The 27,117-nt window shown below is 42.3% G+C and overlaps 1 protein-coding gene across 1 annotated transcript in view; it reads right to left on the bottom strand.

Moving 5' to 3' along the window:
• The window catches only part of LOC115101556 (zinc finger E-box-binding homeobox 1-like), a 95,845-nt gene extending 69,305 nt beyond the window's left edge, over positions 1-26,540 (bottom strand). The window contains 1 exon segment of the mRNA XM_065005640.1: positions 26,410-26,540. Coding sequence (XP_064861712.1) covers positions 26,410-26,467 — 58 coding nt within the window. The 5' untranslated portion in view covers positions 26,468-26,540.
• Positions 26,541-27,117: the final 577 nt, after the last annotated feature.

The following is a 27,117-nucleotide window of genomic DNA, read 5'->3' as shown; positions in this document are numbered from 1 at the left end:
TTGGCGCAACTTGTTTAGTGCACATGCCACACTGACACCGTTTTAGTGCATCAGTCAACCAATCACTGTGTCAGACTGAGGCAGCTCATTATTGGTCATTGTCTAAAAACAATCGTAATACACCAAAAGAGATTGTGAAATAATATAAATGTGTTAAAATCCTACCTTGATTCAAAATGACATGCTTGAATGACACTCAAGAAGAGATACGCTCATCAAAAGCCATCAACTAAACCTTGAGGATGGAAATGATGCCGCGCAGCAACACTACCATAAACACCTGACGTGAGAATTGAGAATTGTGCTACGATAGCAACAAAAACAGCCTGGAAGCTCCACTAGAATTTGCCATCAGCAGCCATGTGACTCTCCCTGTCCTCCCCTGCTGTGTGTGTCAGCTTTGGGCACATCTGGAGAACACAGCCCAGCCCCTAAACCAGCTCGTTAGCGTAAAGCAACATCCCACCCCAGACTCCCCCAGAAAGAGCCTACGCTTCTCTTTCCACATCCCACACATACAGTACTGTACAGTACGCTTGTGCATGAAGCACAATCAAACAAACAGACAAACATGCAGGGCTGACACTTTTATAAAACAGCTGAGGTACTGGGGGTTTTGTGCCTCGCAATTCGCCCTCCCAAAAGGATCCTTGATTGCTCCAACAAAGTGACAGAAGAGAAGGTGAACTGGCCAATAATATTGTGATAACTTGAGCGATATCTCCACACTACATGACCAATAGTATGTGGACACCTGCTTGTCGAACATCTCTAACCAAAAATCATGGGCATTAATATGGAGCTGGTCCCCTTTTTGCTGCTTTAACAGCCTCCACTCTTCTGGGAAGGCTTTCCACTAGCTTTTGGAACATTGCTGTGGGGACTTGCTTCCATTCAGCCACTTCGGCAGAAGTCTGGTCCTCTCCTTGTTTGGGCGGCGCTCGGCGGTCGGCGTTGCCGGTCTTCCAGCCATCGTCGATCCACTTTTCATTTTCCATTTGTTTTGTCTGGTTTTTCCTCACACCTGGTTTCAATTCCCTCATTTACTTGTTGTGTATTTAACCCTCTGTTCCCCCCATGTCTTTGTGTGGGATTGTTTATTGTAGTGCTTGTGCACGTTCCCTGGAGCGCACTTTGGGTTATTTTGTGCCCATTTACTCTTGTTGTTCTGGATGCCGTTGGTTTTGCTTAATAAATCTCTGGTTATTACCAAGTTCTGCTCTCCTGCGCCTGACTTCTCTCCCGCCCATTACGCACCCTGCTACAGCCACAAGAGCATTAGTGAGGTCGGACATTGGTGTTGGGCGATTAGGCATGGCTCGCAGTCTGCATTCCAATTCATTCCAGAGGTGTTCGATGGGGTCAGTGCTCTGTGCAGGCCAGTCAAGTTCTTCCACACCGATCTCGACAAACCATTTCGGTATGAACCATGCTTTGTGCACTGGGGAATTGTCATGCTTAAACAGGAAAGGGCCTTCCCCAAACTGTTGCCACAAAGTTGGAAGGACAGAATCATCTAGAATGTCATTGTATGCTGTAGCGTTAAGATTTTCCTTCACTGGAACTAAGGGGCCTAGCCCGAACCATGAAAAAACATTATTTATCCTCCACCAAACGTTACATTTGGCACTATGCATTTGGGCAGGTAGCGTTCTCCTGGCATCCGCCAAACCCAGATTTGTCCGTCGAACTGCCAGATAGTGAATTGTAATTCATCATTCCATAGAACGCATTTCAACTGCTTCAGTGTCCAATGGCGGCGAGCTTTACACCACTCCAGCTGACAATTGGCATTGTGCATGGTAATCTTAGGATTGTGTGCGGCTGCTCGGCCATGGAAACCCATTTCATGAAGCTCCCAACGAACAGTTATTGTGCTGACATTGCTTCCAGGGGCAGTTGGGAACTCGGTAGTGAGTGTTGCAACCAACGACAGATGGTTTTCAGCACTCAGCGGTCCCATTCTGTAAGCTTGTATGACTTACTACTTTGCGGCTGAGCTATTTCCACTTCACAATAACAGCACTTACATTTGACCAGGGCAGCTCTAGCAGGGCATAAATTTGACAAACTGACTTGTTGGAAAGGTGGCATCCTATGATGGTGCCACTTTGAAAGTCACTGAGCTCTTCAGTAAGGTCATTCTACTGCCAATGTATGTCTAAGGATTTCATTGCTGTGTGCTTGATTTTATACACCTGTCAGCAACGGGTGTGGCTGAAATAGACAAATCCACTCATTTGAAGGGGCGTCCACATACGTTTGTATATACAGTGTATCTTACAGGAAAAGCTGTGACATTATAGAATAGCCTACAGATTAGGCATATTAGCAATATGAATAATATCAAGATGAATAATATTTATATGTGCATTAAACAAAAATAGATCAACAAAAGCATGTTTTTTAAATGTATTTTATTTCACCAGGTAGGCTAGTTGAGAACAAGTTCTCATTTGCAACTGCGACCTGGCCAAGATAAAGCATAGTAGTGTGAACGGACAACACAGAGTTACACATGGAGTAAACAATTAACAAGTCAATAACACAGTAGAAAAAAATGGAGTCTATATACATTGTGTGCAAAAGGAATGAGGAGGTAGGCGAATAATTACAATTTTGCAGATTAACACTGGAGTGATAAATGATCAGATGGTCATGTACAGGTAGAAATATTGGTGTGCAAAAGAGCAGAAAAGTAAATAAATAAAAACAGTATGGGGATGAGGTAGGTAAAAATGGGTGGGCTATTTACCGATAGACTATGTACAGCTGCAGCGATCGGTTAGCTGCTCAGATAGCAGATGTTTGAAGTTGGTGAGGGAGATAAAAGTCTCCAACTTCAGCGATTTTTGCAATTCGTTCCAGTCACAGGCAGCAGAGAACTGGAACGAAAGGCGGCCAAATGAGGTGTTGGCTTTAGGGATGATCAGTGAGATACACCTGCTGGAGCGCGTGCTACGGGTGGGTGTTGCCATCGTGACCAGTGAACTGAGATAAGGCGGAGCTTTACCTAGCATGGACTTGTAGATGACCTGGAGCCAGTGGGTCTGGCGACGAATATGTAGCGAGGGCCAGCCGACTAGAGCATACAAGTCGCAGTGGTGGGTAGTATAAGGTGCTTTAGTGACAAAACAGATGGCACTGTGATAAACTGCATCCAGTTTGCTGAGTAGAGTGTTGGAAGCAATTTTGTAGATGACATCGCCGAAGTCGAGGATCGGTAGGATAGTCACTTTTACTAGGGTAAGTTTGGCGGCGTGAGTGAAGGAGGCTTTGTTGCGGAATAGAAAGCCGACTCTAGATTTGATTTTCGATTGGAGATGTTTGATATGAGTCTGGAAGGAGAGTTTACAGTCTAGCCAGACACCTAGGTACTTATAGATGTCCACATATTCAAGGTCGGAACCATCCAGGGTGGTGATGCTAGTCAGGCGTGCGGGTGCAGGCAGCGAACGGTTGAAAAGCATGCATTTGGTTTTACTAGCGTTTAAGAGCAGTTGGAGGCCACGGAAGGAGTGTTGTATGGCATTGAAGCTCGTTTGGAGGTTAGATAGCACATTGTCCAAAGACGGGCCGGAAGTATATAGAATGGTGTCGTCTGCGTAGAGGTGGATCAGGGAATCGCCCGCAGCAAGAGCAACATCATTGATATATACAGAGAAAAGAGTCGGCCCGAGAATTTAACCCTGTGGCACCCCCATAGAGACTGCCAGAGGACCGGACAGCATGCCCTCCGATTTGACACAATGAACTGTGTATGTATTTCAGAAGCAATGCTGAATAACAGATTTCAAGTGAAATACAAGTACTGCTTAGAATTTCCAATGTAGTTAACAGTGCAAAAGATGACTGCATTACCTAGAACTTCCTTACCAATAAATCCACACTAAGTTGCCTCCCAAAAGGTGCCCTATTCACATTGTAGTGCACTACACTTAACCAGGGCACATAAGGCTCTGGTAAAAGTTAGACACTATATAGGGAATATGGTGCCATTTGGGACACACACGAAATGTGCTTTTGCAGAGGCTCTGGGTCTCTAACATGGACTTTCCGTTTGCAGTACCAACACATTATATTATTTCCATTTAGCTCAATCCAATCTTTGTCATCCACCTCAGTCTGCCGAACTGAAGAATAGCAATAACCATGTAATCATATAGAAAGCCCCTACATGATTATAAAACATATTCTCTCTGTTGGTGTGTGTGTGTGTGTGTGTGTGTGTGTGTGTGTGTGTGTGTGTGTGTGTGTGTGCCGATGCACTGTTTGTAGGCGTAGGCCTATATCAATGAAGATAACTATTACAAAGTCTCTAATACGGAAATTCATTGCCGAAGATGTAATATCTATTTTCTAGCAACTAAACCCTACCCTGTATGACAGGAAGTCACTCCACTAGCTTCTATGGGTCTGATAGTACATCATACAGGCACGCAGCAGGTAGGCCTAAGCACGGTACGCTGATGTTGATTTGATAATAATGTACTACTGCTTAGCTCTGAACTCTTCATTTTCTCTACTGATTCTCAACATCCACTTCACACACACACACACACACACACACACACACACACACACATACACACACACACACACACAGACACACACACTTTGCATGAGAAGAGCTTTCCATGGTGTGATGGAGAAGAGCAACCACATCATGGCAAATCTGCCAGGGGTGGGATGTGGTGATGGTGGAACAGTCAAATAAACAAGCCTGTAGGCACAAGTTGCATAGGACATGCCATGACTCTTTCTGTGTAGTGTGTGTGTGATTTGATTTTGCTATCCTTGTGGGGACCAGAAGTCCTCACAAATCAAATCAAATTTTACTGATCACATACAAATGGTTAGCAGATGTTAATGCGAGTGTAGCGAAATGCTTGTGCTTCTAGTTCCGACCGTGCAGTAATATCTAACAAGTAATCTAACAATTTCACAACTATCTTATACACACGTGTAATGAAATGAATAAGAATATGTACATGTAAATATATGGATGAGCGATGGCCGAACGGCATAGGCAAGATGCAGTAGATGGTATAGAGTACAGTATATACATATGAGATGAGTAATGTAGGGTATGTAAAAATTAGGATATTAAAACAAGTGTAGTACAACAAGTGGCCGGCCCTCACAAGGAAAAAGGCTATTTTAGGTTTAAGGGTTTAGGTTTAGGATTAGTGTAACAATTAGGGTAAGGGTTCAAATTAAAGTTAGATGTTAGGTTTAGCGTTAGGAATTAGGGTTAGGTTTTGTTTTAGGGTTGTGCTCGAGACCACCTAAAGCGAGACCGATTCAAGACCAAGACCGACCAAAATCAAGTCAGAGTCAAGACTGATACCGGAAGGGGGACGAGGGGTCCAAGACAGAGACCAATAACATGTGAGTCCAATTCAAGAATATAATTGTAATTGTGTCGAATAAGAATTCAAAATGTCCAGTATTTCTGTGTTCATATTTCAGAAGAACCTATGGATTCTTTTGCCTGGGGATGGGCAACTAGGAACTCAGCCGAGGTCTCAACTTACTGTTGAGAGTTAGAATAGTAGAATACTATTCTAAGGTGCAATTTCAAAATTTGGATGTGCATCAGCAGTTTTTCCCTTGTTACAGTATGCCAGTCACTCAATTTGTCATGCCCTAACATTAGAGAGACGTTTTATTTCTCTATTTGGTTAGGCCAGGGTGTATTTGGGTGGGCATTCTATGTTTTCTATTTCTTTGTTTTTGGCCGAGTGTGGTTCCCAATCAGAGGCTCCATATCGTTTTCTCTGATTGGGAATCATACTTAGGCAGCCTTTTTCCCACCTGTGTTTGTGGGTAATTATTTATTTTCTGTGTGTGTTTGTGTACGCCACGGTTGCGTCACGGTTCGGTTTCTGTTTACCTGTTATTTGTGAAGGTTTCACTTTATTATTAAAGATGTGGAACTACATACACGCTGTGCCTTGGCTCATTTATGACAGAGAGTTTGAAGACAGTGATCGTGACACAATTAGCCTATGTCAGTTCAAATGTTTTAGTTAGTCCACCGGCCAGCTAATAAAACCTGCAAACATTTGTCTCCACCCTATGGCCTCAAGTTCAACTGTCAGAGTCAGTTGGCGCGCCGGTGTGCAATGCCTTCAAATCAAAGGCCTGCAGTATAATAGGATAAAAGCCACACCACATTAAACCTTCACAAAAGTTTTCAAACTTCACTAGGATAATATCAAAAGTAGGCCTAAGTCACGTCATTGTTTATTGGAAAAATACGAGCAAGATACTGTATTATATTGCGGCAAACACAACATTACATTTAGAACTTAATTTGTCTAAAGAAAATGTCTCAACAGAATTAAATAAAACACTTCCGAACACAAAAGTGTTTTACAGGCTATATTGCAGCAATTACCAAGTAAGGCCAGTGCCTACCGTATCCAACAAATGACAGCAATAAGCTAATGATATTTATTTTACAACAGGCCTACTTATACTACCTTACACTAAATAATGTCCAGAGCACACAATTAAAAATATTTGTTGGTTTCTACTTGTCAGTATTACTTACTAAAACTGCTGTTACACTAAGGTTTTTACTTACTAAAACTGCTGTTACACTAAGGTTTTTACTTACTAAAACTGCTGTTACACTAAGGTTTTTACTTACTAAAACTGCTGTTACACTAAGGTTTTTATCCAAAGAGAAACAAAAATGTTCTATTATATTCCATGAAATTCTTAAGATATACCGTTCAAAAGTTTGGCGTCACTTACAAATGTCTTGTTTTGGAAAGAAAAGCACATTTTTTGTCCAATAACTTCTCTGGGGTAGGGGGCAGCATTTGGAATTTTGGATGAAAAGCGTGCCCAAATTAAACTGCCTTCTACTCAGGCCCAGAAGATAGGATATGCATATAATTAGTAGATTTGGACAGAAAACACTCTAAAGTTTCCAAAGCTGGTAAAATAATGTCTGTGAGTATAACAGAACTGATTTGGCAGGCGAAAACCTGAGAAAAATCCATTCAGGAAGTAGTATTTTTTTGTTTGTTTATAGTTTTCTTTTCAATTCGATTACAGTATCCATTGACTTAGGACTCAAATTGCAGTTCCTATGCCTTCCACTAGATGTCAACAGTATTTAGAAATAGTTTCAGGCTTGTATTCTGAAAAATGAGGGAGTAAGAGCAGTCTGAATGAGTGGACCCTGCCGTGTCACAGAGCTTTTTCATGCTCAATCCCGAGAGAGTGCCTTTCTTGTTTACCTTTTATATTGACAACGTTATTGTCCGTTAGAAATATTATCGATTATTTAGGCTAAAAACAACCTGAGATTTGAATATAAACATAGTTTGACATGTTTCTATGAACTTTACGGATACAATTTGGATTTTTTTTGTCTGCCTGTTTTGACTGCGTTTGAGCCTGTGGATTACTGAAGAAAACGCGCAAACAAAATGGAGGTTTTCAGATATAAAGAGAGACTTTATCGAACAAAAGGAACATTTATTGAAAAAATGAATGTCTTCTGAGTGCAACCATATGAAGATCATCAAAGGTAAGTGATTCATTTGATCTCTATTTCTGACTTGTGTAACTCTTCTACTTGGCTGGTTACTGTTTGTAATGATTTGTCTGCTGGGCTATGTTCTCAAATAATTGTAAGGTTTGCTTTCACCGTAAAGCATTTTAAAAAATCTGATGAGTTGTGAAGACCTTTATTTCCCATCAGTACAAAACATTGTTTAGATGCTTTTCAGACAACAATGCTGCTTAGCCACGTTTGTTGCGTCATACGTTCTGTTGCTACTATTCCAATCACATATTTGCGATGATACGCTGCAGGGACCACTCAACAATGATCACAAATATGTGATGGTACACGTCAAAGGGTTAAGCCGATGAAGCCAATGCCTATGCGCCAGAAGTTTCTCCCGGTCTTTCTCTTTTGCCCAATGAAGGCCAAGTTTGACATGTTGGTCCACCAGACTCTTTGCGTACTTGGGCGGAACTGTCTGCGAACGAGATTAGGTCTAGGTTAGCGTGGGCAAGGCTAGCTACAGTTTGAATGGCTGTAAATGAACCAGCATCAAGCGGTGGGATGGGACCGCTAGGACACTAGAAGCTGGCAGCTAGTCAGTTGAGTTGATATTTGAGTGGCACAGACCCCAAATGGCACTCTATTCCCTATATAGCGCACTATTTTTGACCCTGGGCCTTGGTCAAAAGTAATACACTCTAAAGTAGTGCTTTATAAAGGTAATAGTGTGCCATTAGGCACAGACCAAGAGTGGAGAAAGCTTTGCTAGTGCCGTTATATTAGAAGCTTGACTGAACCACTGGGGTGAGGACTGGGCTGGGAAGGAGTTGTGTCCAGGATAGGCTAGGCACGATGGAGAGGTGATCTGTAACGTCTGCTTCCAACTCACACTCTCAAACACGTAGATCCCCTGAACGCAGCTCACTCTCGTGATCCCAATCACCTGAATTCTGATCACCTGTTCACACACCTGATAGGTCATTTACACACACCATTTAGTTCAGTTCTTTGTACCGCATCATTGTTAGGTATTGTTTGTTTTGTTACACGTTCTATTCGGAGCTCTGTTTATTTCCGTATTAGTACTCCTGTGTATCGTTGTTTTGGCCATCAGCAGCCATGTAGCTGAAAAGCAGCTCACTAACGATGCCTTTTTGCCTATTCCCTGCCTATCAGATTTCCTGTCGTCAACCTCTTGCCTGATCTCCCGGACTATGTTATTAGCCTTTTCCCTGCCTGTACGGTTACCTTTTTGGAGTCCATGTTTATTACCTTCTGCCTGCCCCTGGACCCAGCTACCTGCATCTTCCTGTTGTCCTTTACTAATAAACACCTGCTGTGCCCTGTGCTTGAAACCAGCACTCTGTCTCCCATCGTATTCATTACACGATCACAATCATTCTTCAGTCAGTTTGACCTCACAGGGACCTGCACACGGTGCAGGTTAAAAGTGATTCCCCTTTTACAACATAATTAAATTGTGTGAATTTGGTAATTCAATTGACTCTGACTAGAGTACCTATATATAATAATAATAATATAATGTTCATTTGGTGGGAGGATGAAACGTAAATGATTGTGTTTGAAGCCTTTGTACTGTACTACATGGGAGAAAAATAAAAAGAGGGTATTACTGTATGTATGTATACAGGAACAATAATCCTCAGCCTAGCTGTACAAGTACTGCTGCACTGTTATCCCCAAGGGGCATGCAGTCTGTCACAGTGTTTTCACTGCACGTTTAACCTGACTTCATTCCAAATGGCACCCTACATAGTGCACTACTTTTCACCTGAGCCCAGTGCACTATATAGGGAATAGGGTACCATTTGCGATTCACACTCCAGTTACACGATGCAGTGCAGAGTGGGGGAGAAGGAAGGAAACGCAAGGACAGGCAGGACCCTCCGAATGCAGTTTAGCAAATGTCAGGCGCATTCAGAGAGCCGTCATCTAAAATGTCACCCAGATGAGGAGGCAGGAGAGAGCTGAAGCTGAGGGGGGAGATACGGAGGTGCGTGCATGCAGCGAAGAATGCCACACACATACATAAATAAAATTAAATGACAAAAACCATGCAGATAGCTGCAATGAAAGTATGAGAACCAGTCTTACATTTACAGTACACACACACTGTGAACTAACATTCACAATGGCAAACTGACTCACAATGACAAACAAACTAAACAAAACACAACACAAACAATGTGGTAACCAATTTGAGACAGAAATAAGATACGTGACAGTTTTTGTTTGTTTCTGAGAAGCATGTTAACCAGATATTTCAGGTACCTTTGAAAACGTCTGACGGTCATTGCACACGCAAATGAAACTGAAGAGAATGTCAGTGTCTTTCAGCCTATTAGCAAATTCTAAACATTGTCTGCGACCCTATGGGCCATGGTCAAGTAGTGCACTACATAAGGAATAGGGTGCCATTTGAGGCGCAACAGTTTTCATGCCTGGAAAACGGTTGCTGACACTAAGACACTATGACACTAATATTCCATGCCTCCTACTGCCTCCCTCTCCTCTTCACCTGTCTTCCCCACCTCCTCTCTGCCTCCCCTCGCCCCATCTATTCCAGCAGAGCAGATAGATCCCTCTGGGCTCCAGTCCCGTTAAACCTCTCATAAAGAACACTTGACAGAGTTTGGTCAGGAGGATTTTAGAACTGTTTCCTCCGTGGCGCGAGCGTGCAGTAAGGCCTTCAGGACAATTATGTTAACATGTTTCAAGGGGAAAAAGTGATACACCTTTCAAATGCCATTTAACAGAATAACCTGGACACGAGGTTCCTTCCTCCCTTGGTTTGTATATAGTAGGACTTAGCCGAGCTGAATACCTAACCAAAAGGTGACACTGGGATCTAGCATGCTATATAAAGCTCAGCTAAAGAGCTCTGGTCAAAAGTAGTGCACTAGCCTACATGGGGAATAGGGTGCCATTTGGAAAACAGACATTACAGTTAAGGCATTACATGTAGACTATACCAGGACCTCCTGCTAATACTAGTAGCCACACTAGTAGCAAGCTTCACAGAGCCTGATAGATGATGATGTCTATCCCTCTGTCTGTTGCTTTGACAGAGGAAACCATGTAAAAAGTTAAGAGAAACCCAGGGAAACCAACCAGCCATTCACATCCTGCCATGACAGACCCACCTCCTCTCTCCCTGACAGCACAGACACACACACGCATACACGTGTGCACACACACGCTCGCACAGGCACAAACTGCCAGGTGTATAGTTAGGTCTAGGTAGGGAGGTGTGGAGGAGTACCGGGCTCTCACTAGTGATAGGGGAGCTGGGCAGTAGTGGAGCAGGTTGAGAGCTTCAAGTTCCTCGGGGTCCACATCACTAAGGATCTATCGTGGTCCAAACACACCTACACGGTCGTGAAGAGGGCACGACAACGCTTCTTCCCCCAAAGGAGGCTGAAAAAATTTGGCATGGGCCTTCAGCTCCTCAAAAAGTTATACAGCTACACCATTGAGAGCATCTTGACTGGCTGCATTACTGCTTGGTATGGCAACTTCTTGGGATCCGACTGCAAGGCGCTACAGAGGGTAGTGCGGAGCTCCCTGCCATCCAGGACCTCTATACCAGGCGGTGTCAGAGGAAGGCCCTGAAACTTGTCAAAGAGCCACCCAAGTCATAGACTGTTATCTCTGCTACCTTCTCTCTGCTACCGCATGGCAAGGGGTACCGATGAACAACTCTGGAACCAACACGAGTCTGAGCAGATTATACCCCCAAGCCATAAGACTACTAGATAGTTAGTTAACTCGTTAACCAAATAGCTGGCCGGACTATCTGCATTGACCCTTTTGGCACTAACTTTTCTTTGTCATCACATACTCTGCTGCTACTGTTTACTACCTGTTACATTATTCCTAGTTATATGTACATATCTACCTAAATGACATGGTACCCCTGCACATCCACTCTGTACTGGTACCCCCCTTGTATAGCCAAGTTATCATTAGTCAATATGTATGTATTATTACTTTTGTTATTACGTGTTTTACTTATCTATTATTTCTCTATTTTCTTTCTCTCTGTATTGTTGGGAAGGGCTCGTAAGTAAACACTTCACCTTTAGTCCACACCTGTTGTTTACGATGCATGTGACGAATAAAATTGTATTTGGATCTGACTACAAGGAAATTAAATACAATTGTATTTGTCAAATGCACGAAATTCAACAGGTGTAGACTTTACAGTGAAATGCTTGCTTACGAGCCCTTCCCAACAATGCAGAGTTTAGAAATAGTCACACGAGAGGAATAAAATAAAATAAACATGGAGCTATATTCAGGGAGAACCAGTACCAGATCAATGTGCAGAGGTACGAGGTACAGTATGTGAGGTAGATATGTACAAGATGGCAGGGTAAAGTGACTAGGCATCAGGATAGATAATAATAAGATATTTGAGGTAGATATGTACATGAAGGAAGGGTAAAGTGACTAGGCATCAGGATAGATAATAATAAGGTATTTGAGGTAGATATGTACATGAAGGCAGGGTAAAGTGACTAGGCATCAGGATAGATAATAATAAGGTATTTGAGGTAGATATGTACATGAAGGCAGGGTAAAGTGACTAGGCATCAGGATAGATAATAATAAGGTATGTGAGGTAGATATGTACATGAAGACAGGGTAAAGTGACTAGGCATCAGGATAGATAATAATAAGGTATTTGAGGTAGATATGTACATGAAGGCAGGGTAAAGTGACTAGGCATCAGGATAGATAATAATAAGGTATGTGAGGTAGATATGTACATGAAGGCAGAGTAAAGTGACTAGGCATCAGGATAGATAATAATAAGGTATTTGAGGTAGATATGTACATGAAGGCAGGGTAAAGTGACTAGGCATCAGGATAGATAATAATAAGGTATGTGAGGTAGATATGTACATAAAGGCAGGGTAAAGTACCTAGGCATCATCAGGATAGATAATAATAAGGTATTTGAGGTAGATGTGTACATGAAGGCAGGGTAAAGTGACTAGGCATCAGGATAGATAATAATAAGGTATTTGAGGTAGATGTGTACATGAAGGCAGGGTAAAGTGACTAGGCATCAGGATAGATAATAATAAGGTATGTGAGGTAGATATGTACATGAAGGCAGGGTAAAGTGACTAGGCATCAGGATAGATAATAATAAGGTATGTGAGGTAGATATGTACATGAAGGCAGGGTAAAGTGACTAGGCATCAGGATAGATAATAATAAGAGTAAAATAAAGAACAGAGCAGCAGCAGCAAATGATGAGTGTAAAAGTGTGTGTGCATGTAATGTGTATGTATGTGTGTTTATGTTGTGTCGGTCTGTGTGTGTGTGTTATGTATGCGTGTATGTAGTGTATATGAATGTTTGGTGGTTTTGTGAGGGAGTGTCAATGTAGTGTGTGTGTGAGTGAGTGTGTCTATGGTGTGTATATATAGTTCTAGCAATTGTGTGTGGGGTCAGTTCAAGATAGAATCAGTGCAGATAGTTTGGGTACCCTTTACTGACTATTTAGCAGTCTTATGGCTTAGGGGTAGAAGCTGTCTCGGAGCCTGTTGGTCCGAGAACCCATGCTCTGGAACCGTTTGCCGGACGGTAGCAGAGTGAACATTCTATGGCTTCGGTGGCTGGAGTCTTTGGCCATTTTTCGGCCCTTGACTGTGAAATTAGACCGTGAGTGAGCTCAGGGCAAACTGGAAAACATTGGATACATCGCAAATGGCGCCCTAGTAAAGAATAGTACACTACATAGGAAATAGATTGGCTTTTGGGGTGCACATATACTTCAGGAACTAGGGAGCGTATGGTATTCTCCAGGATACAGGAAAGAGAGCAAGTGTTCCAGATCGTATCCACTCAGCAAGAAGGTAAACCAAAACAACAACAAAAACAACAACCACAATGACAGAGGACAACTCTGAGGGGAGGTGAATATTGTGTGGAGACTGAGAGAGACAGATATATAGGGGGGAACTCTGTACCTAGACCCAATCACCTAAGTGAGTCAAGATGTTTAATGCATTAGCCCACTGTTAACCCATAGTGGGTTTCTTTCAGACAAAGACGACACACACAGTAGACATACAGCTTTCTCCTAACAGCCTCATCAACACAGCCTCCGCTGACACACCCTCTGCTCACATCACCTCTGAAAAGGACATTTAGCTGACATAACCTCCAATTCAATACCACACATGTACACACACACACACAGCGCACACACTGCACCGAGCAGACACACACTCACAATTGCACGTGCACACACACATATAATATACTCGGCACACACACCCTGCAACATAAACCCATATTAGGCCATGTCTTTCGATCATCAATCTTCTCCAAAACAACAAACCTTTCCAGTGTTCTTTATACTAACGTACCCCCCCCCCCCCCCCCCCCACACACACACACACACACACTCCCAGGGGCCTCTTTGTAGAGTACAGTACCCCTCACCCACCTGTCTGGCCCTGATTAATGTCCTCAAAGACAAGATCATCATCCCAAATGGCACCCTATTCCCTATGTAGTGCACTACTTTTGACCAGAGCCCATGCAAAAGCAGTGCACTATATACAGTGGCAAGAAAAAGTATGTGAACCCTTAGGAAATACCTGGATTTCTGCATGAATTGGTCATAAAAATTGATCGGATCTTCATCTACGTTACAACAATAGACAAACACAGTCTGCTTAAACTAATAACACACAAACAATTACAAGTTTTCATGTCTTGTGAAAACACTGTGTAAACATTCACAGTGGAGGGTGGGAAAAATATGTGAACCCTTGGATTTAATAACTGGTTGACCCTCCTTTGGCAGCAATAACGTCAACCAAACGTTTTCTGTAGTTGCGAATCAGACCTGCACAACGGTCAGGAGGAATTTTGGACCATTCCTCTTTACAAAACTGTTTCAGTTCAGCAATATTCTTGGGATGTCTGGGGTGAACAGCTCTCTTGAGGTCATGCCACAGCATCTCAATCGGGTTGAGGCCAGGACTCTGACTGGGCCACTCCAGAAGGCGTATTTTCTTCTGTTGAAGCCATTCTGTTGTTGATTTACTTCTGTGTTTTGGGTCGTTGTCCTGTTGCATCACCCAACTTCTGTTGAGTTTCAATTGGTGGACAAATAGCCTAACATTCTCCTGCAAAATGTCTTAATAAATTGGGAATTTATCAGTCATCTTTGCAGGACGGCCACTCCTAGGGAGAGTAGCAACAGTGCTTTCTCCATTTATAGACAACTTGTCTTACCATGGACTGATGAACATCAAGGCTTTTAGAGATACCTTTGTAACCCTTTTCAGCTTCATGCAAGTCAACAATTCTTAATCTTAGGTCTTCTGAGATCTCTTTTGTTTGAAGCATGGTTAATTTCAGGCAATGTTTCTTGTGAATAGCAAACTCAAATTTTGTGAGTGTACTTTATAGGGCATGGCAGCCTTAACCTTTTGCGTGTAGGGGGCAGTATTTTTGTTTTTGGCTAAAAAACGTACCCATTTGAAACTGCCTATTTCTCAGCCCCAGAAACTATAATATGCATATAATTGTCAGATTAGGATAGAAAACACTCTAAAGGTTCCAAAACTGTAAAAATATTGTCTGTGAGTATAACAGAACTGATATTGCAGGCGAAAGCCTGAGGAAAATCCAATCAGGAAGTGCCTCTTATTTTGAAACATCTCTGTTCCTATGCAAGCCTATCCTCCATTTAAAGGGATATCAACCAGATGCATTTTTCTATGGCTTCCCTAAGGTGTCAACAGTCTTTAGACATAGTTTCAGGCTTTTATTTTGAAAAATGAGCGTGAAGGATCACATTGCGTAAGTGGATAGGTGGGGGCTCTCAGAGTGAGTTTTTGCGCAACTGCGTAAAGCCGCCATTGTTCCTCCCGCTGTTATTGAAAAACCTACACACTCGGTTGATATATTATCAAATATATATTTTAAAAACAACATGAGGATTGATTATAAAAAAATGTTTGACATGTTTCTGTGGACATTATGGATATTATTTGGAATATACGTCTGCGTTGTCGTGACCGCTCTTTTCTGTGGATTTCTGAACATAACGCGACAAACAAATGTTGGTATTTTGGGTATAAAAATAATCTTTATGGAACAAAAGGAACATTTGTTGTGTAACTGGGAGTCTCGTGAGTGAAAACATCCGAAGATCATCAAAGGTAAACGATTCATTTGATTGCTTTTCTGATTTTCGTGACCAAGCTTCCTGATGCTAAGTGTACATGATGTTATGCTATGCTATCGATAAACTTACACAAACGCTTGGATTGCTTTCGCTGTAAAGCATCATTTCAAAATCTGAGACGACAGATGGATTAACAAAAGGCTAAACTGTGTTTTGCAATATTGCACTTGTGATTTCATGAATATGAATATTTTTTATTAATATTATTTGACTGTTGCGCTATGCTATTCAGCGGTTGCTGACGAAAATGATCCCGCTAACGGGATGGGTAGCGCCAAGAAGTTAACAAACATCTCCAATCTTGTCTCATTGATTGGACTCCAGGTTTGCTGACTCCAATTAGCTTTTGGAGAAGTCATTAGCCTAGGTGTTCACATACATTTTCCAACCTACACTGTGAATGTTTAAATTATGTATTCAATATAGACAAGAAAAAAACAATAATTTGTGTGTTATTAGTTTAAGCACTATGTTTGTCTATTGTTGTGACAGACGAAGATCAGATCAAATTTGATGACCAATTTATGCAGAAATCCAGGTAATTCCAAAGGGTTCACATAATTTTTCTTGCCACTGTAGGGAATTGGGTGCCATTTCGAACACAACAGAAAGCAGCTGGGCTGAGGCAAAGGTGCCTGCTGCTGGGAGGTCTTTCTCCCTCCACCCACTCACCTCTCTCACTCTCCTTTTGTCTCTCTCACCCCCTCTCCTTCAGTTTCCCTCCCTCCACCAGTTTCCCTCCCTCCACCAGTTTCCCTCCCTCCACCAGTATCCCTCCCTCCACCAGTTTCCCTCCCTCCACCAGTATCCCTCCCTCCACCAGTTTCCCTCCCTCCACCAGTTTCCCTCCCTCCACCAGTTTCCCTCCCTCCACCAGTATCCCTCCCTTCACCCCTCCCACCAGTTTCCAGTTTCCCTCCCTTCACCAGTTTCCCTCCCTCCACCAGTTTCCCTCCCTCCACCAGTATCCCTCCCTCCACCAGTTTCCCTCCCTTCACCAGTATCCCTCCCTCCACCAGTTTCCCTCCCTCCACCAGTTTCCCTCCCTCCACCAGTTTCCATCCCTCCAGCAAATCAAATCATAACTCAGCAGATAGCAGCACCAAAACCACCATAGCTGCTGTTAGCACTAGCTAATGATCCCTCATTACGCTACATCACAGCTCCTCTGTACTATCAACTCCCCAGCCATCCCACTCTAACACTGAGTCCTTGCCTCTCCTTATTACTGGTATTATGGTTTTGGATAATGTTAGTGAACCCTGTTAGTGAAGACAGATATCACAATAGAAACTACTGTATTTCAATGACCACCACCAGGAAGACATAATGCCCAGAGGGGCTAAGAGCCTAGGCGTAGCTAGTGAGATTTCGAATGATTTCATAACTTCCTGGAATGGAGTGCCTCTCTAACTCGGTATTCTTTGCAGAGGCTTCCATAATAAAGAGCATGGGAGGATTTCCAAATGAGATGATGAAAACAAGGAGAGAGTTTCCCACCAGCCGAGTGTGAAAGAAAGAGAGTTCCCCCTTCTCAGTATTGCCTATGAATGGACTCTTTTTCTGACTCACACTTTAACTTCTTGGTGACAGGGGGGCAGTATTGAGTAGCTTGGATGAATAAGGTTCCCAGAGTAAACTGCCTGCTACTCTGTCCCAGATGCTAATATATGCATATTATTAGTAGTATTGGATAGAAAACACTCTGAAGTTTCTAAAACTGTTTGAATTATGTCTGTGAGTATAACATAACTCATATGGCAGGCAAAAAACCCTGAGACAAATCCAACCAAGAAGTGGGAAATCTGAGGTTTGTAGTTTCATTTAAGTGATTGCCTATCTAATATGCTGTGTCTATGGGGCCAGATTGCACTTCCCAAGGCTTCCAGCAGATGTCAACAGTCTTTAGAAAGTTGTTTGAGGCTTCTATTGTGGAAGGGTGTTGAATAAGAGCTGTTTCAACAAGTGGACTAGGCTGAGGCCAATCAGTTGTTTACTGCGCGGTCATGTGGGCGCGCCGTTCCTTCTTTTTCCTCTGTAACGAATACGCTATTGTCCCGTTGGAATATAATTGAAATTTATTATAAAAAGACCCTAACGATTGATTGTAAACATCGTTTGACATGTTTCTACAAACTGTAATGGAACTCTTGACTTTTCGTCTGGATTTTGCGCTCGCGCATTGTGCCTTTGGAATAGTGAACTAAACGCGCAAACAAAACAAGAGGTATTTGGACATAAATATGGACGTAATCGAACAAAACAAACATTTCTAGTGGAAGAGGGAGTCCTGGGAGTGCATTCCAACAAAGATCAGTAAAGGTAAGTGAAGATTTATAATGCTATTTAAGACTTTTGTTGCCTCCACAATTTGGCGGGTAACTGTATGGCTTGCTTTTGTGGCTGAATGCTGTTCTCAGATTATTGAATATTGTGCTTTTGCCATAAAGCTTTTTAAAAATCTGACACAGCGGTTGCATTAAGAACAAGTTTATCTTTAATTCTATGTAAAACATGCATCTTTCATCAAAGTTTATGATGGGTATTTATGTTATTTGATGTGGCTCTGCAATTTCTCCAGATGTTTTGGAGGCATTTCTGAACTGAGGTTTTTGGATATAAATATGAACTTGATCGAACAAAACATACATGTATTGTATAACATTGAGTCCTGGGAGTGTCATCTGATGAAGATCGTTAGGTTAGTGATTCATTTGATCTATATTTCTGCTTTTTGTGACACCTCTCTTTGGTTGGAAAATGGCTGAATACTTTCTGTGACTAGTTGCTGACCTAACATAATGATATGTTCTGCTTTCGCCGAAAAGCCTTTTTGAAATCGGACACTGTGGTTGGATTAACGAGAAGTGTATCTTTAAAATGGTGTAAAATACTTGTATTGTTGGGGATTTTTAATTATGAGATTTCTGTTGTTTTGAATTTGGCGCTGTGCAATTTCACTGGCTGTTGGCGAGGTGGGACGCTAGCGTCCCGAACGATCCCAGAGAGGTTAAAGGTAGGAGGGAGGCCAGTCAATTACAAAGGTAACTAGGGACGCGTCCAAAATGGCACCCTATTCCCTATATTGTGCACTACTTTTGACTAGGGGCCAATATATTCCCACTATAAAGGGAATAAAGTGCCATTTTGGATATAGGGGCCTTCTTGGGCCTTATTTCACTCTAAATCCAGCACACAATAGCTTAGCCATCACAAGACCCAATAACGCACCTATAGGCTATTGCTGGTATTCAGGTGACTGAATGAAGCTAGTTTTTTAAAATCCTTTATTCAGTTCAGAACAAATTCTTATTTACAAATGACAGCCTAGGAACACTGGGTTAACTACCTTGTTCGGGGGCAGATTGACAGATTTTTACCTTTTCAGCTCAGGGATTTGATCTAGCAACCTTTCAGTTACTGGCCCAACACTCTAACCACTAGGCTACATGCAGCCCCAGCTAGTGTGTGAGAGGGAGAGAGAAGAAAAACATGTTATTTCTGGAATGAAGTTTCTCAAAAATTATGTGGTGGCCTCTGGAAGAAAGCCTGTAAGAAATCAGTCCAACCCACTCTCAAATCATTCCAACTGTACTAAGTCAAAATTAAGATAAGCCTATAGTTTGACATTATAAAAAAGCCTACCTATGCCTATACTGTTCTGGTAACAGTGAAAAACATTGATCACAGCCTAGCTGACGGGACATTAGAACTAGGCCTATACTGTTCTGGTAACAGTGAAAAACATTGATCACAGCCTAGCTGACGGGACATTAGAACTAGGCCTATACTGTTCTGGTAACAGTGAAAAACATTGATCACAGCCTAGCTGACGGGACATTAGAACTAGGCCTATACTGTTCTGGTAACAGTGAAAAACATTGATCACAGCCTAGCTGACGGGACATTAGAACTAGGCCTACAACTGGATGAGATCTCTTTCAGAGGGTTGAGAATTAGCCTTATGTTTATAATCACAGCCCCCGTCCCCACAGGAGACCTTTTGCCTTCTGGTAGGCTGTCATTGTAAATAAGAATTTGTTTTTAACTGACTTGCCTAGTTCAATAAAGGCTAATAAAAAATATGATCATAAAAATTCACTAGGAACTAAATGGAAACCAAAACAGGGAAGGACTACTATCTGAACGTGTCCAATAAGGAACCATTGTTTTGGTTTTTCTGTTGCAGAACATATTGTTACAGTGTGCACTGATGAATATGACACTGCAGTTCCGTATTTTGTATCACTTGAGAATTTAGGATTGTTAACATGGATATAAATGTTCCTGTAAACCTAATACACAATAATAACCTTATTAGCCTATTTCATCTGAATAATTAAGCCATCTCTCACAAACAAGCTGGACAGTAATAATCTAAGTGTTATCTGGCTAGTGGCTACATCATTTCATTTCAACACAAAATACCCACAATAAGGAACAAGTGCTTAAAGGAAAACTCCACCCAAAAACTAGTCCATTGTTGGTATAGTCTCAAAATGTTTTGCATGTCAGCAATCAAGTTTTCAAGATAGGTACCTTTCAAAATACAGAAATATTGCCGGAATTATGCATTTTGCATCATATGTGGTATTTTGAAAACAATATACCTTGAAAACTTGATTTCTGACATGCAAAACATTTCGGGAATGTATCAATAATGAGCTAATGAAACAAACACCAAAGGATAGTTTTTTGGCGTGGAGTTTTCCTTTAAGCCTTGCCACACCTTAATTCATGTAAATTCACCGACCATTTCGAATCCCACCGTACCTTCGCCGCTATGCAATCTGGTTTCCGAGCTGGTCACGGGTGTACCTCAGCCACGCTCAAGGTCCTAAACGATATCATAACCGCCATCAATAAAAGACAGTACTGTGCAAACGTCTTCATCGACCTGGCCAAGGCATTCGACTCTGTCAATCACCGCATTCTGATTGGCGGACTCATTAGCCTTGGTTTCTCAAATGACTGCCTCGCCTGGTTCACCAACTACTTCTCAGATAGAGTTCAGTGTGTCAAATCGGAGTGCCTGTTGTCCGGACCTCTAGCAATCTCTATGACGGTGCCACAGGGTTCAATTCTCAGGCCGACTCGTTTCTCTGTATATATCAATGATGTCGCTCTTGCTGCTGGTGATTCTCTGATCCACCACTACGCAGACGACCATTCTGTGTACATCTGGCCCTTCTTTGGACACTGTGTTAGCAAACCTCCAAACGAGTTTCAATGCCATACAACACTTCTTCGGTGGCCTCCAACTGCTCTTAAATGCTAGTAAAACTAAATGCATGCTCTTCAACCCGTCGCTGCCCGCACCCGCCCGCCCATCTAGCATCAGTACTCTGGACGGTTCTGACTTGTGGACAACTACAAATACCTAGGTGTCTGGTTAGACTGTAAATTCTCTGTCCAGACTCACATTAAGCATCTCCAATCCAAAATTAAATTGAGAATTGGCTTCCTATTTCGCAACAAAGCCTCCTTCACTCATGCTGCCAAACATACCCTCGTAAAACGGACTATCCTCCCGTTCCTTGACTTCGGCAATGTCATTTACAAAATAGCTTCCAACAGAATATCAGTCTGTCCCTGATGTTTTTCCTGGAGAGAAGTGGCTTCTTTGCTGCCCTGCTTGACACCAGGATATCCTCCAAAGTCTTCGCCTCACTGTGCGTGCAGATGCACTCACACCTGCCTGTAGCCAGTCCTGAGCAAGCTCTGTACTGGTGGTGCACCGATCCCGCAGCTGAATCAACTTTAGGAGAAGGTCCTGGCACTTGCTGGACTTTCTTGGGTGCCCTGAAGCCTTCTTCACAACAATTGAACCTCTCTACTTGATGATCCGATAAATGATTGATTTAGGTGCATTCTTACTGGAAGCAATATCCTTGCATGTGAAGCACTTTTTGTGTAAAGCAATGATGACAGCACGTATTTCCCTGCAGGTAACCATGGATGACAGAGGAAGAACAATGATTCCAAGCACCACCCTCATTTTGAAGCTTCCAGTCTGTTATTCGAACTCAATCAGCATGACAGAGTGATTTCCAGCCTTGTCCTCGTCAACACTCACACCTGTGTTAACGAGAGAATCACTGACATGATGTCAGCTGGTCCTTTTGTGGCAGGGCTGAAATGCAGTGGAAATGTTTTTGGGGGATTCAGTTGATTTGCATGGCAAAGAGGGACTTTGCAATTAATTGCAATTCATCTGATCACTCTTCATAACATAATGCTTTGCTTTATCTTGGCCAGGTCGCATTTGTAAATGAGAACTTGTTCTCAACTGGCCTACCTGGTTAAATAAAGGTGAAATAAAAAATATAAAAAATTAAATGTAAATCAAATCAAAGTTTATTTGTCACGTGCACCGAATACAACAGGTGTAGTAGACCTTACAGTGAAATGCTTACTTACAGGCTCTAACCAATAGTGCAAAAAAGGTATTAGGTGAACAGTAGGTAAGTAAAGAAATAAAACAACAGTAAAAAGACAGTGAAAAATAACAGTAGAGAGGCTATATACAGTAGTGAGGCTATAAAAGTAGCGAGAGGAGCCACGCAAAGCCCAGGGGAAAAGAGACATTTCCCACCTTCCTAAACACACACATACACACACACACATTAGCCACAGCAGCCCCTCCCCCAGTCTAGATTCACCTCCCCTTTACCATAAAAGTAGAGAGGTGGGGTTTGTTATTCCTCAGCACAATTTCATTAAAGGGACACATACACAAGCACACATACATACATACATACATACATACATACATACATACATACATACATACATACATACATACATACACACATACTATATATACACACACACACCCTCAGGGTCTAGGATAAGGGGAATGTCTCCGGTCACAGGTCAATCAACACTGTTAGGGCTACTGTGGCAAATCACTGCCATTGAAAGTGTGAATTAGCCCCTTTTATAATCAACTAGGCCAATTTAGATTTAGCCAGCTGCCAGTTTCAGCTACATCAAAGTCAAAGCAGGATTGGCTTTCATTTAAATACTCAAAACCCACTGTTAAATCATTTATATCTAGACACCACTATCAGAAACAATTTGTAACATCTAGGCAGTCATTGAGGGTGTGACTTTACACGTGGATTTAGCTCGTCTTTAATCAGGTGCAATTAGTCCCAAATGGCACCCGTATTCCCTATTCAATAGAGTACTTTTCACCAGAACCTTATTGGCCCTGGTCAAAAGCAGTGCACTATATAGGGAATACTATGGTGCCATTTGGGACATAGACAGTGAGTCTAAGTGAAATCCTAAGCTGCTACAGGGCCAGTGCTGAGAAGGCTGTGTTTATACTGTGAAGTATGTTAACACGGGCCCACATTCCTCTATTCCCAAATTGTAGTGTTAAAATTACAGCCTCGGCAGAGAGGCGTGACAAAAGCAGCACGCTTAGGGATGGCCAGCACCTGTTTAACCCAGCCAGAACACACACACACACACCGTCCTCCTTGCTGCCAGTTTATGAACCCCACGCCCTGATTTTTACAGCTGCATGCGGCATCATATCAGGACTGAGTCTCAAATGGCACCATATCCCTACATAGTGCATTTGGGAAACCATTTGGGATGCATCCCAAACCTTCATCTGTCAAGGCAGTGCACTGAGCAGCCTTGGTTCTTATAAACTGTACCTTAGCAGGAGGTCTTGCTCACACACCACACCAATGTGCTTGCATACTAGTCTCTCCAACAGCTGGTAGAATAAGTCCCAAAATCTGAAGTAGGCTATGATACCATAATTGGCTACAAGATGGAAATAGCAGCTTAACTACAAGATTCAACTACCCGAGAAGAAACAGCATCAAGGTAATGAAAACAGCCCCCCCCCGGGGAGAGACACCACGTGACACCCTGCCTGCTCTAACATCTTTTGATTTGCTACCGGGAGGGAGAGCTTCATGAAAGAACACTGTTATTTTCCATTATTACGCATCAATAACGTAAGAATATCACATCAGTCCAATATGTAATTAATAATTTAAAATGTAGGCCTAACGCAAATTATTAATATGAAGCGGGACAATGTTTATTTTTCAAACAATAAAAAATTACAGAATGACAAAAATAACACTGAAGGGTTTAACACATAAGGTGTAGGCTAAAATAAAACACCATGAAGACTTGCACCTCAACCCTATGGCCCGCGGACCGTTGCCCGTTATAGAATAACACTAAGCATGCCTTGCTATCATAAATGATACGTGATCGAACAGACTGAATATGTATTAAAACAATACAAATGACACAGTAATATAGAAACGACATAGTTCGAGGCACCTTTATAGGTGTTGCATCACCTTGCATACCTGGCCGTCTCATAACATAAAAAGCAACAGCCCCGCCTTCACTGCAGTAACGGTACACACCGCCATTCCATTCCATCGACCCACTCGGAAATTGCATAACGATATAATTGAAAACAATAGATGGAAAACATTTAGGTGTGTGCTGTCTGTTTCACAATATTGCTATCTATTACAGGAAATAACGGAGTCATTCGCATTCGCAACCACCTTGTGTACTGCTTTCCTTTTCTTTCACAACCTATTCTTCCCTTGGCTGCACGGTGACACACACAGGGCGGTAGGCTACACTAGAGTAGATTATACATCACTTGTTTCGACAAAAAGAAAAAGAACGGAACAAAAACCATCATAATCAAACATCAACAAATTGGACATCATCATGCATGTTTATGAGTGAAAAATCCCGCGAGAACAAAACCAACAGTGAGAAACCAAGAATCTACTGACGCTGATATGCACGGATAAACTAAACAACCATAATGTTTTTCTACCTGCACAAGTTGCCATTTTCTGCAGCGTATATTGGAGTCTTTTCCCTCGTCTGCTCTAGAATGAAGATAGGTTTAAAATAAACAAATATTTCCCCCAATCTGTGCCAATAATACCGTACAGATAAATGCCGCAGGTAGGGTTTTATAGGAGGACATTTGCGAGCCCCGTTTTCACTGTTCAGGTGAACATGTTGATGGCTCCTGCCTGCGCACGGACGCTGCCTGGGCGGCACGGCGCTCAGCTCTGTGTCACATCTTGTGTCGTCAGCGGCCACAGGAAAAGGTGCTTTCCTGTTTCCAGCCCTCATCTCACTACTCGAATAACGGTACTACCTATAATATTTGATTGGCCGGTAGGTAGAGTGAAAGTGAGGAGGAGAGGTAGAACACAGGTAAGATACCCTCCAATGAGAGGGAGCTACTCTTTTCTGATCAAATCTAAAGTGGAATCCAAGCTACAATCATTTGCTGACAAACTTCATCAAATCAAGTGAACGATTAGGCTTCATCGAAAAGATCAATTGCCGTTGTATGCTATTGTAGGTATAATGTTGTTAATTTAGCAAACTGAGTATCATTAGCCTGTTTATGCTCATGTAGCAATTGAACTATTCAATAAATAAATACATTCGTGCAGTGTATTATGTTATGTTACCTTTCATTCACGTGAAGTTTGGGTCGTTAGACAGAATGTCCAGGCTGCGCTGTTGCTGCTGCATAACTCGATTCCTTATATAGACTGCAGCAGTTGCTCACACACATAGGAAGGCTATGGGCTGTGTGACGCCCATTTCTTTCATGCATTGCTTACACCACCCAGCATAACAGGTAAGTACTAGCCTAGGCAATATATCAGCTTCTCTTCCACAAATTAAAATCAACATCAAGCTATTCAAGAAGCGACATTTGAGGACTAAAATGTAAAGTAAAACGGATCGGTTAAGACCAAAACAAAGTTATGCTACCTAAAAAGGAGACCACGAGAAGCCTGAGTGTGATGTATTCAAATCGAAATGAACAAAAGTGGACTAATACGACAAAATACGTTGTACAAGACAGATCTCCTTCCTTAGCAAACCCCTCGACAACAATGCATCAAACAGTGTTGCGTGCAGATAATAGAAGGGGTTGCTGCCCAAGTCACAACACAAGCCCGGTTAAATGCATTTTATTTATCTATTACTATAGGCCTAATGCAAGTCCAGAATGACATGCAACTAGTGAGTCTACAAAGTCAAATGGAAGAATATACTATGCATTCAAATAACTCTGCTACCTGTAGCAAAACACGACAGACTAGCTATTACCACTATCTCGTAATTTTTCAGTAAAATTACAGGTGGCTGAGTTGAACTGAACTGAATGTCTGGGACAGCAAGTTAGCAAGCTGCTAGCCTGTTAGCTAAGAAGTTTTTGTTGAGCAAAAGCGTAGCAAACGAAAGGATTTCTGTTTACAAATATAACACATCGCATCTTGTCTCTTATAAAAACAAGGTGACAAGTGACCGTAAAAGAAAATTGGATCGAGGAACAAAATCAGTCTCTCACTCAAATCCACGGGATGATAGGTGCGTATAACGGTACGCTCGGGCAGCGCTGCTGCGCTAGGCGGAGAGAAGCGAGCCAGGTATAACGGTACACACCACATTTGAATATACGTACTACTTTCCAGCACTTCAACTCCCTAAAACGTGGGTAAGAAAAGTCCCAAAGTCGGCGAACACAGTTGAATGAACCCAAAAGTACGTAGTCCATCTCACTTAATCGTTTCCCGTCGGTTTACGGAGTTTGGCTTACCGTTATTCCTCTTCGGGTTCGCCTGTTTTCTGCGCTTACACCTGGGGCCATCCGCCATGATCCTTTCGCTCTGTCTGAATAATGCCTGCCGGGGCGAGTCACCTCCTCTCTCGCCACCTCCCCCCGTACCCCACTCCTCTCTCCACTCCACCTCCCTCCCTCCTCTGCACCTGGTTTGCGACACTTTCTGCTTTACGACATCACCTTCTCCAGTTTCTTAACATGCTAAATTCGTTCTCCTAACCTGCAGCGTAAATTCTAACCTGCTACGAAGAAGTCACTTCGGTATCGAAGTGGCGTGAAAAGAGTGTTTCCCCGCTGCTTAACACCCCAGCACATGGCCCAACTCCCTACTGGCAGCACATAGAGTCCACCCCGAGCTTTTGCTTTCGCCGAACTCTTGATCGTTTGCTCCTGTTTCCGAAAATATAAGATGCATGGTCAAAATAAGAACATGGTAATGTGTTTTGATAACAGATAACATTTTGACAGGTAACAGACAGTCCATCAATAGGCTGCTACAATTATAAACTATTCTTTTGGAAAGGAAAAGACTTCAAGCGACAGGGAACAGTTCACGTGACAGAGCATTAACCCCTTAAACGCCAGACTGTTGCTGGCGCACGACCACGTTTCAAATGGGCTATTCTATAAGAGATTTTAACACACACACACACAGTTTAGCAACACGTTTGATGGCAACAAATG

The sequence above is a fragment of the Oncorhynchus nerka genome, linkage group LG20, assembly GCF_034236695.1.
Source record: "Oncorhynchus nerka isolate Pitt River linkage group LG20, Oner_Uvic_2.0, whole genome shotgun sequence".
NCBI lineage: Eukaryota > Metazoa > Chordata > Actinopteri > Salmoniformes > Salmonidae > Oncorhynchus > Oncorhynchus nerka.
The sequence above is the reverse complement of the archived record's forward strand: the minus strand, read 5'-3'. Positions and strand labels throughout refer to the sequence as shown.